This window comes from Haemorhous mexicanus, chromosome W, assembly GCF_027477595.1.
Source record: "Haemorhous mexicanus isolate bHaeMex1 chromosome W, bHaeMex1.pri, whole genome shotgun sequence".
Taxonomy (NCBI): Eukaryota; Metazoa; Chordata; class Aves; order Passeriformes; family Fringillidae; genus Haemorhous; species Haemorhous mexicanus.
The window spans coordinates 1,623,323-1,634,434 of NC_082380.1; the positions used below are offsets into that span (position 1 = coordinate 1,623,323).

General features: G+C 46.4%; 1 protein-coding gene across 4 annotated transcripts in view; it reads left to right on the forward strand.

Moving 5' to 3' along the window:
- Positions 1–10,394, forward strand: part of LOC132341396 (ubiquitin-associated protein 1-like) — an 85,627-nt gene extending 75,233 nt beyond the window's left edge. For 3 of the 4 annotated variants that reach the window (XM_059872939.1, XM_059872942.1, XM_059872940.1), the window contains one exon: positions 7,272–9,339. In XM_059872939.1, the coding sequence (XP_059728922.1) occupies positions 7,272–7,412 (141 nt within the window). In that variant the 3' untranslated portion in view covers positions 7,413–9,339. Of the gene's footprint in view, positions 1–7,271; positions 9,340–9,371 lie in introns of those variants that run through there. The other variant, XM_059872941.1, reaches the window with a different exon arrangement.
- Positions 10,395–11,112: the final 718 nt, after the last annotated feature.

An 11,112-nucleotide genomic window follows, 5' to 3' on the forward strand; every position in this document is an offset into this window, starting at 1 on the left:
TCTCCAACTATCTCGTGGTGGCTTCTACCATGGTCAGCACGTAGTGCTTGCCTTGGCGTGTTTGGGGCAGCGTGATGTAGTCAATCTGCCAGGCCTCCCCATACTTGTACTTGGATTACTGCCCACCATACCACAGGGGCTTCACTTTCTTGGCGTGCTTGATGGCAGCACACGTTTCACAGTCATGGATAACTTGAGAAATACTGTCTTTGGTTAAATCTACTCTTCGGTCTCGTGCCCACCTATAGGTGGCATCTCTACCTTGATGACTTGAGGCATTGTGGGCCCATCGAGCTAGGAACAACTCTCTCTTATGTTGCCAATCTAAGTCTATCTTGGACACCTCTATTTTTGCTGCTTGATCTACTTGTTCGTTGTTTCGATGTTCTTCATTAGCCCGGCTCTTGGGGATGTGGGCATCTACGTGGCGGACTTTCACAGGTAGGTTCTCCAACCGAGCGGCAATTTCCTTTCATTTTTCAGCAGCTCAGATTGGTTTTCTCTTACGCTGCCAGTTGGCCTTTTTCTACTTTTCTAGCCAGTTTTACAGAGCATTGGCTACCATCTACGAATCAGTATAAAGATAGAGCTTTGGCCATTTCTCTCTCTCAGCAATGTCCAGGGCTAGCTGAACAGCTTTGAGTTCAGCAAGTTGACTTGATCTACCTTCTCCTTCGATAGCCTGAGCAACCTGTCGTGTGGGGCTCCATAAGGCTGCTTTCCACTTCCGGTTCAACCCTACGATGCGACAGGAACCGTCAGTGAAAAGAGCGTAGCGTGTTTCCTCTGCTGGGAGTTGGTTGTATGGTGGAGCTTCTTCGGCACGTGTTACTTGCTCTTGTTCCTCTTCATCAGAAAGACCAAAATCTTCACCTTCCGGCCAGTTTGTAATTATCTCTAAAATCTCAGGGCGATTCAGGTTTCTAATATGGGTGCGCTGTGTGATGAGAGCAATCCATTTACTCCATGTAGCATCAGTGGCATGGTGGGTGGTGGGAGCCTTTCCTTTGAACATCCACCCTAGCACCGGTAGTCGGGGTGCCAGGAGGAGTTGTGCTTCCGTGTCAATCACCTCTGAGGCAGCTTGAACTCCTTCGTAGGCAGCCAAGATTTCCTTTTCTGTGGGAGTGTAGTTGGCTTCGGACCTTCTGAAGCTTCGACTCCAGAATCCCAGTGGTCGGCCTCGAGTCTCCCCAGGCACCTTCTGCCAAAGGCTCCAGGACAAACCATGGTTCTCGGCTGCAGAGTAGAGTACGTTCTTTACTTCTGGTCTCGTCTTGACTGGGCCAAGGGCAACAGCATGAGCAATTTCTTGCTTAATTTGGGCAAAAGCTTGTTGCTGCTCAGGGCCCCAGTGGAACTGGTTCTTCTTGCGGGTGACTAGGTAAAGAGGGCTCACGATCTGACTGTACTCGGGAATGTGCATCCTCCAAAAGCCTATGGCACCCAGGAAAGCTTGTGTTTCCTTCTTGCTAGTTGGTGGAGACATCGCGGTGATCTTGTTGATGACCTCAATGGGAATCTGACGCCATCCATCTTGCCACTTTACTCCCAGGAACTGGATCTCTCGAGCAGGTCCCTTGACTTTGCTCTTCTTGATGGCGCAACCGGCTTCTAGCAGAATCTGGATGATTTTCTTTCCTTTCTCAAATACTTCCACTGCCGTGTTCCCCCACACAATGATGTCATCGATGTATTGCAGATGTTCTGGGGCCTCACCCTTTTCCAGTGCAGTCTGGATCAGTCCATGGCAGATGGTGGGGCTGTGCTTCCACCCCTGGGGCAGTCGGTTCCAGGTGTACTGCACGCCCCTCCAGGTGAAAGCAAACTGAGGCCTGCACTCTGTTGCCAGAGGAATGGAGAAAAACGCGTTAGCAATGTCAATGGTGGCATACCACTTTGCTGCCTTGGACTCCAGCTCGTACTGGAGTTCCAGCATGTCTGGCACAGCAGCGCTCAGTGGTGGAGTCACTTCATTCAAGCCACGATAGTCCACAGTCAATCTCCATTCTTTGTCAGACTTGCGCACAGGCCAGATGGGACTGTTAAAGGGTGAGTGAGTCTTGCTGACCACCCCTTGTCTCTCCAGCTCACGGATCATTTTGTGGATGGGGATCACGGCGTCTCGATTCGTCCGATACTGCCGGCGGTGCACCGTCGAGGTGGCGATTGGCACTCGTTGCTCTTCCACATTCAAGAGTCCTACTGCGGATGGGTTTTCTGACAGTCCAGGCGAGGTGTTCAACTGCTTAATGTTCTCTGCCTCTACAGCAGCTATGCCAAAAGCCCATCTGAGTCCTTTTGGGTCTTTGTAATAGCCATTCCGGAGGAAGTTTATGCCTAGAATACATGGGGCCTCTGGGCCAGTCACAATAGGATGTTTCTTCCAGTCTTTCCCAGTCAGGCTCATCTCAGCTTCTAAAAGGGTCAATTGCTGTGATCCCTCCGTCACCCCGGCAATGGAAACAGGTTCGACCCCCGCATTTCCCGATGGTATCAGGGTACACTGTGCACCAGTATCAACTAAAGCATCGTACCTTTGTGGTTCTGATGTGCCAGGCCATCGGATCCACACCGTCCAGAAAATCCGATTTTCCCGTGCCTCTCCCTGGCTAGAGGCAGGGCCCCCCTAACCCTGGTTATTATTTCTTCCCTGGGCATACATGGTAGAGGTACCCTCAAGGGGATCTGACGGATCATACTCAGCAGCTCGGTCATGGGAGGTTGAGGCTACCTTCACTTTACTGGAGTTCTCTCGGTTAGTGTTTCCCTCCTTGAGTTGACGCACCCTTGCTGCCAGGACTGAAGTGGGTTTTCCATCCCACTTTCCCATGTCTTCCCCATGGTCCCTCAGAAAGAACCACAGGTCAGCCCGTGGGGTGTACCCTCTCTCTCTAGGTGGGAAATGTTGGGCTCTAACTCTGGGGCCTGTGACTCACACTGGTGCAATATGGGAATTGTTCTTTCTCACCGCCTCCCTCATCTCCCTCATCTCTTCTCTGAGTTCTTGGACCACGGCAGAGACATGAGCTTGCATGGGTCCATTGATCATACTTTCATAATTTCTAAGCTTGTTTGCCACAGAATCTACTGTCTCTCGGTTGGTATCAGCATTGATCGTTGCAATGAAAGTGGTGTATTGAGATGGCCCCAGATTTGCCAGACTCTACAGCATCTGCCCTGTGCACCTGACCTGGTCGGGGTCATTATCATGCTGTCCATCCCTCCCAAAGAGTACCTCCAATACTGCCACTTCCCTCAGCTGTTGGATCCCTTCCTCAAGAGTCTTCCAGCGCATTCTGTGGTGCTGCTCCTGCATTCTTTCCCTGTGGACAAATCTCTCTCTGACACTTGTTAAAAGCCGCTCCCAGAGGGAAAGGGACCCTGGCTCCCTTACAAAAATCTGATTGATACCGGAGTTCTGAGTTAAGGGTCCCAGATTCCTTGCCTCACCCCTATCCAGTTGCACACTTGTACTCATAAGGTCCCAGACCCGAAGTAGCCAGGTTGTATAAGCCTCACGTCCCCGTCGTACAATGTCTTTGTGTAGATTACAGAGACTTTCGTAAGTCAGGGACTCGTTGATGATTGCAACTTCTGGCTCCCCTGTGGTTTGTGAGGGCCCTCCCCTATCTGGGTGCTCTGCTTTTGTTTTAGATCTCTTTGTTTCTACAGGGGCAACTGCTGCTGGCTGTGACTGCCTCTGCAGTTCAGCTGGAACTTGGACAGTTGTAACATCTGTGGTTTCCGCTACTGCACTATTAGACTCTCCCTCTTCAAGGCAGGGGGAGGGCTCTGCACCAGCTGGGGAAGTGTACTCCTTCAGGGTCTGGCCTATCTCACGTATCTCTTTCACCAGACTCCCCACCCAATCTGGGTAGTTCACATCTGGGGTGGGCTGTGGGGTAGGAGTAGGCTCTGGAGCAACAGCATCCCTGGACTCTGGTGGCGTGTTAGGTTCTGATGTAGGTGTCAGGGTAGTTATCCAGGTTAGTCTCTCTCTCTTTCTAAATGCTAAATAGAACAGGCCTATCAGCAACACTAGCTACTGTATGATATCATTAATGTTTAGATTGGATCTGAACCCTTCAAAAACTGGTGGGGTGGACCCAAAGAGGTGATTAAAGGGCTGGGAGAAGATTTCCCTTGGTGTCATTTCTTTACAGCAGGTGCCATTATTAAAGTAACCTCAAAAACACATAGTTAAGGTGTGATAGCTGTGAATCTATGTGCCTGCCTTCCAGAGGAAGTTAAAAATCCATGAATTCCTCACCTTATTCACTCATAAGACAAACCGGATAATAGCCACAGTAGCCTTGGTTATAGGACCCATGTTCAGATAAGGGCCTACAAATGGGAGAAATACAGCCATGATCACGTGCCACCCAAACCAGGGTAAACTGGACCACATGGTGTCACTTAATGAGGTTTGTATAGCCACACAAAAATTAGATTACTCAAGAACTGTTATTCCCTTTTTGTTTCTGTGCCCTCGAGCCTCACGTTGGGCGCCAAAATCTGTCTTGGTTTGGATAAGACAGGTGCCTGCTAAAGAAGGCAGGAGCTTCCCCTGAAATGGAGAATGCAAACCCTCCCCACCCCTCCAAATTGCTATGAATTTTAAATTAAGGGGCTCTCAGGCAAAAAAATACGGGAGCAGGAAATAACAGTTCTTTAATAGGGAAGGGGGGAAAAAACATAAAATGATAAAATAAAAACAATGCAGTACACTAAAATGACAGAGTCAGAACTCAACCTGACACCCTGTTGGTCAGGGTTCTGGCAGCAGTCCAATTGGAAAAGTGGCTGCAGTCCTCCTGAGGTGTCAGGTGTGGTTCTGTTGGAGCAGGGGGTCCTGTAGAAAAAAGGGTGATTCTTCCTCCGCAGATCCGTGGAAGTAGAAGCAGCTGCTGTTCCTCTGGTGAATCCAGTGGAGAAGCTGTGCTGGTGTGTCAGAATCTCCTGATTATATCTGGGTAGCAATGCTCGGCTCCTCCCTCTGGGCGGAGCATCTCACAATGGGATGTTACAGTTCTTATCAGCCATGCAGTGACATTCAATAGCCTCTTATCACGGGATGCCCCCTGCTGAGGGAGGAGTGATTGTGATCTCGCAGGGAGAGAGATAAGGGGAAATTGCCCACTTAACACTTAGACAACTGCCATACAGATGGCAATAGAATACATTTTGCCTTGCAATCCAGAACATTTACAAACACCAAAAGTACAGAGACAGGAGCAAGTAGCCAGCTCAGAAGACAGCAGGATCTTTTAAAGTTTGGCTGTCTGTTGTGTGCCCAGTTATTTTATGAAATCTTTAGAGGTGCAACCCACCCCCCCAGACATAGAATTGTTTGAGTTGGAAGGGACCATAAAGATCATCTAGTTCAAGCCACTCCCCCTTCCCCCATAGGCAGGGACATCTGGAAGGTGCTCAAAGCCCTAACTTTTCTTGGCAACCTGTTCCAGTGTCTGACCACTTTCACAGTAAAACATTTCTTCCTAATATCTAACACAAACCTACCCTCTTTCAGCTGAAAGCCATCCCCCCTTGTCCTATCACTCCATGCCCTTGTAAATAATAATTTTCCAGCTCTCTTGTAGCCCCTTTAGGTATTTGAAGGCTACTACAAAGTCTTTCCAGAGCCTTGTCTTTTAAAGGCTGAGCAATCCCAACTCTCTCAGCCTGTCTTTATAGGAGAGATGCTCCACCCCTCTGATTATTTTCATGGCCTCCTCTGGACTCGTTCCAACAGGTCCACATCTTTCTTGTGCTTGGGACCCTAGATCTGGATGCAGTACTCCGGATGGAGTTTCACCAGAGCAGAGCGGGAGAATCACCTCCCTTGACCTGCTGCTCACGCTGCTTTTGATGCAACCCAGGATACACTTGGCTTTCTGGGGTGCAAGTGCACATTGCTGGGTTATGTCCAGCCTCTCATATACTAGCACCCCCAAGTCCTTCTCAGCAGAGCGACTCTCAATATATTTATCCCCCAGCCTGAATTGATCCCAGTGTTTGCCCTGACCCAGGTTCAGGACCTTGCACTTGGACTTGTTGAACTTCATGAAGTTTGTACAGGCCGACCTGTCAAGGTCCCTCTGGATGGCATCCCTTTCCTCTAGTGTGTCAACTGCACCACACAGCTTGGTCTCATCTACTGAGGGTGCGCTCAATCCCTGTCCATGCCACCAACAAAGATGTTAAACATCACTGGTCCCAATACCAACCCCTGAAGAACACCACTCATCACTGGTCTCCACTTGGACATTGAGCCCTTGACTGCATCTCTTTGAGTGCAACCGTCCAGCCAATTCCTTATGCACCGTGTGGTGCACCCTTTAAATCCATGTCTCTCCAGTTTAGAGACAAGGATGTCATGTGGGACAGCGTCAAATGCTTTGCACAAGTCCAGGTAGATGATGTCAGCCACTACTGATGTCATATATATGCTTTCTTGCCTTTCTTGGACTTTGTGATGAGCTTGCAAACAAAAGAACAACAGTGTGAAGACGGGAGCAGTGATGTAGTTCAGTAAATGAATTTGCTACTGGCTTAACCCCAAAACTGGAAATGGCTAATCTCCTGATCGTCCATCTCAACCAATTTGATTTTGGTTTGATTTTGGCATCATTTGGCATCCCTTCCCCCAAAGTGGAGCAGAGGTCCTGTAAATCACAGAGGATTCATAAAAGTCTGATCAGTCTTTCACTTCTTGTTACTTTATTTTTTTTTTTAATTTGGGGAGGATTTGTGGTTTATGTTGATAGTATTGTAAACAGTGTGTCCAATAGGATTTGTGCTAAACCCACAAGTTTGTCCTAGGTCTGAAGAGCCATTTGATATCAAGGGCTACTGTTCTGTTCTCAAAGTCAACATAACTTTAAAAAAATTCAGATGCAACAGTAGTTAGTAGATGTGGGGGAGCAGGGTGACATTAATCCAAGTCTGTTAAGCCAGGCTGATAAATTTCCTACTGGGAGAGATGCCCCTGCAGACAAAACTTTGGTGCCCTTTGATGAAGAGGATTTTGGAAATGCAGGCCTGCAAACCCAGGCAACTGAAGGTGAGGCTCCTTGGGCTACTGCACCCAGAGCTCTGCCAACTGTGGTGTGAGCAGACTTTCTCCAACCATTGGAATGGGCTGTACTTGGGGTGTAGAAATCCACCCTATGGGGTGCCCAGTCACTGAAGACTGGCTGTGTGCTAAACTTCCACTGAGCACTGATCCTCTTTTCTCTTGCAAATAATGGACTGTCTGTGTCTTTCAGATGACAGAGCTTCTCCAACTAATGAGTCAATTTAAAGAAATGGGCTTTGAACTAAAAGACATTAATGAGGTCTTATTACTACATAACAATGACCAACAGAAGGCTTTGGAAGATTTGATGGCCCGTGCAGGAGCCAGCTGAAAACACAGTCCTGGATTCTCATCATGCAACAGAGCAAGACCAGGGTGACCTAATCTCAGCAAGGAGTTTGACTTTTTGCATATAAGGGAGAGTGTCTGAGCAAGCCCGCCCATGTGCATCACTCCAGCATTTCTCTTTCCACTGAAAGCAAACTTTCTTTCTTAAATTAAATTTTTAAAGTGTCCTTTCCTAAGTTTCCTTTTTTCCAGCTTGGCCACAGAGAGTTTAGACTGTCCAGTCTCTACTGGAATTGTACATAGGTAGAGATGGGGTGGTTTCTCACACTCACCATTGCACTGGAGTTGAACAGAACATGGTTGGTTCTGAAATTAGGATGCTTTGGTTCTTTGAAGCTGCTTTAACGGTGTCTGCTTGTACTGAATTACTTGATTGTGTCATAGTCCAGATTAACTGGTTAAATTTGACCTTTAGTGCAATGGAGTTTTATTTTTTGGGGGCAAAATTAGTCTACAACTTAGTAAAACACTGTTTCAGAAACTGTTGCTATGCATAAAGAGAGAGCCTATTCCTTTTGGGTTTTTTACCCATGCATCCAACACTTCTGCCAGACATGAGCGTTCAATGCTGAGTGATCTGTAAATTCCCTTTGAAATGGGTAAGTTGTGAATTCTGTCTGGACCTGCAACTTATGTTGGTTTTTGAACCTGAAGGCAGGGAGCTGGAGCTTAGTATTCTTAACCCCTCAGGTTTGTAGGATATTTAAGGCAATGCTCTGCTAGGAAATCAGTTCTCTTTTTGTTTTAAATAATACTTGGTGTGATGCAGGAGGTTCCTTTCAAGCACTTTCTTTAAAAGAGATATACTCACTGCATTAGTTCCATTTCTCACACTGCTATAGAATTGCATAATAGCATCTAGTACTAGAAATCAGCTTTTGGGTTGGTTTTGATAGTTAAAGTTCTAAATACTTAAAATATCAACAGTCTTGAGGAATCTTTAAAGTAATTCACTAAATATTTTTATTCTGCTGAAGAAAAACTAACAAAATCCTCAATATAACTCCCAGTGTCATGGTTCCTATCTCTCATGCTCTTTGGCTTCAACAAATGAACGACTTGCTGGATCCAGCCTGCTCCTGTAGGCACACGTGCACACTGTGTGTTGGGCAGAACAACCAGAGGTCTCCAGGCAGATGGCTGCAGTGGTGAAAAAACCACATCTAGGGATCCAAACTAGTGTTATGGCATGGAGCTGGGAGCATTGAGAACTTAGGCAGGGAAAAATTACTTGGCTCATTTCCTCAGTTTAAGTTTTTCAGTAGGAGGTTTTAGCTCATCAGGACCCTGAAGGAGATGACATTTGTTTCTATTATGTTGTTAACTTTATATGACCAAAACATGTAATTTGGGTCCAGTGTTAACTCCTGGAGTTGTCTGTGAGTTTCTCAACTACATTAATTACCTTTCCTTAAAACAAAATGATGCTGAGAGAATATGTACCTGGTAAGTATCTAGGAGGTGTGGAGATGAATGATGAATAGGACTAGGACAGATTGCCATGCACGTATCCCATAGTATTGAGCTTCACCAGCTTCTATTAGTGGGACTGAAATCAAAACTTATCTAAGAATGACATTTACAGCAGCTGGTGGATCAGCAGCTGCTGCCTCTGTGGGTGCAGGTAAAGCAGTTGTCCAGCTTTCCTTCCCAGGTGAGAAATGTGACAGTTTGAAATGAAGAAATTGGGTTCCTGATTAATCAGAAAAGCTGGAAAACAAAACTTGAACTTCTTTACTGTCACTGCTGAGAGCATTCGGTTGTGTTACTTGTTTCAGTTTTCTCACAATTAATATCCAAACAAATCTGTCTGGTACTAGACAATCTTGAAAGGGCAAGAAGTCTTGCCAGCAAAGAAACAACTATTTAGACCAAACTTCTGAATAAAATCATCTCTTCAGTTGTGTTAATGTGTGTTGTTTTTCTGGTCTCCCCAATACAGTAACCACTCTGCTTATGGAGACGGTTGTAGAGGTGAGCAGAGAGGTGAAGATGGAAACTGATACCTGTAAAGCTGGTGGTCTCCTTCCAAAAAGATGTACCCCTCTGTGTCTTCCCTGGTGACACTGCTCTTGCTTTGTCAGTGAGGTTTTTGGATTTACATCTGTATTAGGTTTGCATGGCCAGCTTTTGGTAGAAGAAGCACTATGAGCATGGCTTCTGTGAGAAGATGCCAGAATCTTACCTCATGTCCCATAGAGCCAATGACAGCTGGTTCCAAGATGTGCCCATTGCTGTCCAAAGCTGAGTCAATTTGGAAATGGTGATAACTTCTGTGATAACATATTTGGAAAGGGGAAAAAACTGGAACAACAGCCAAAAAAGAGTTGAGAATATTTGTGCAAACTGCAGACACCAAGGTCAGTAAAGAAGGTGGGGGAGGAGGTCCACTAGGGACTGGAGCAGAGATCCTGCTTCAGCCTGTGGTGAAGAACATGGTGAAGCAGGTTGTCCCCCTGCAGCCACAGTGAAGGAGATATCCACCCTGCAGCCTTTGGAAGACCCCATGCCAGAGCAGGTGCCCCAAGGAGGATGGGACCCTGTGGGAAGCCCATGCTGGAGCTGGCTCCTGGCAGGACCTTTGGCCCCATGGAGAATACTTCACACTGGAGTGGGTTTTCTGGCAGGATTTTGACCCTATGGGGGACCCAGGCTGGAGCAGCCTGTTCCTGAAGGACTACACCCTGTGGAAAGGACCCCATGCTGGAGAAGTTTGTGGAGGACTGTCTCCCATGAGTGGGACCCCATGCTGGAGCAGGGGAACAGTGAAGAGAAAGGAGCAGCAGAGATGATGTGATGAACCCCCATCCTCCCTGAGCTGATTGGAAGGGAGGAGGTAGAGAATTTGAGAGTGAAGTTGAGCCTGAGAAGAAGGAAAGGGTGTTTTAAGGGTTGTTTTTTATTTCTCACTAGTCTACTATTATTTGATTGGCAATAAATTAAATAATCTCTTCAAGTCAAGTCTGTTTTGCCTGTGACAGTAATTGCTGAGTGATCTCACAGTCCTTATTTATTCCCTTGAGACTTTTGTTGTATTTTCTCCTGCCCTGTTCCATTGAAGAGGGGTAATGATAGAGCAGCTTGGGGGTGATTAACCTGGTGGCTTAGGGGAGAGGCAGTTCTGAAGAAACATGTAACAAATGACACAATGTAATGAGACTTGAATGTTGTTCTGGGCACTATGCATCATTAGTTACTTGGGTACTATTGTTCTCTCCTGTCAAGTTATGAACAAAATTCAGCCTGGATGTGGGGAGGTCCTGCTGATAACTGGTGTGAGGCTGGACTCTGCCCTGCTGCTAGCTTGTGACATCACAGAATCACAGATGATGACTGCATCCCCAGTGGCACTTGAGGCCTTAGGGCTTTTCCTTAGGTTCTTGGACAAGATTGATTTATGTACCTTATTTATGTACCTAGCACTACTTATGTTTTTCAGTTTGTCTTGGTTTGAAAAGACAGGCGTCTGCTAAGGAAGGCAGGAGCCTCCCCTGAAATGGAAAATGTAAACCCCTTCCCTCTGAATTATTATAATTTTGAAATTAAGGGGCTCTCAGGCAAAGATATGGGTGTAGGAATAACAGTTCTTTTTTAGGAAATAAAAATAAAATAAAATAAAATAAAATAAGATAAAATAAAATAAAATAAAATGAAATTAAAAAAAAAATGCAGCAATACGAAAA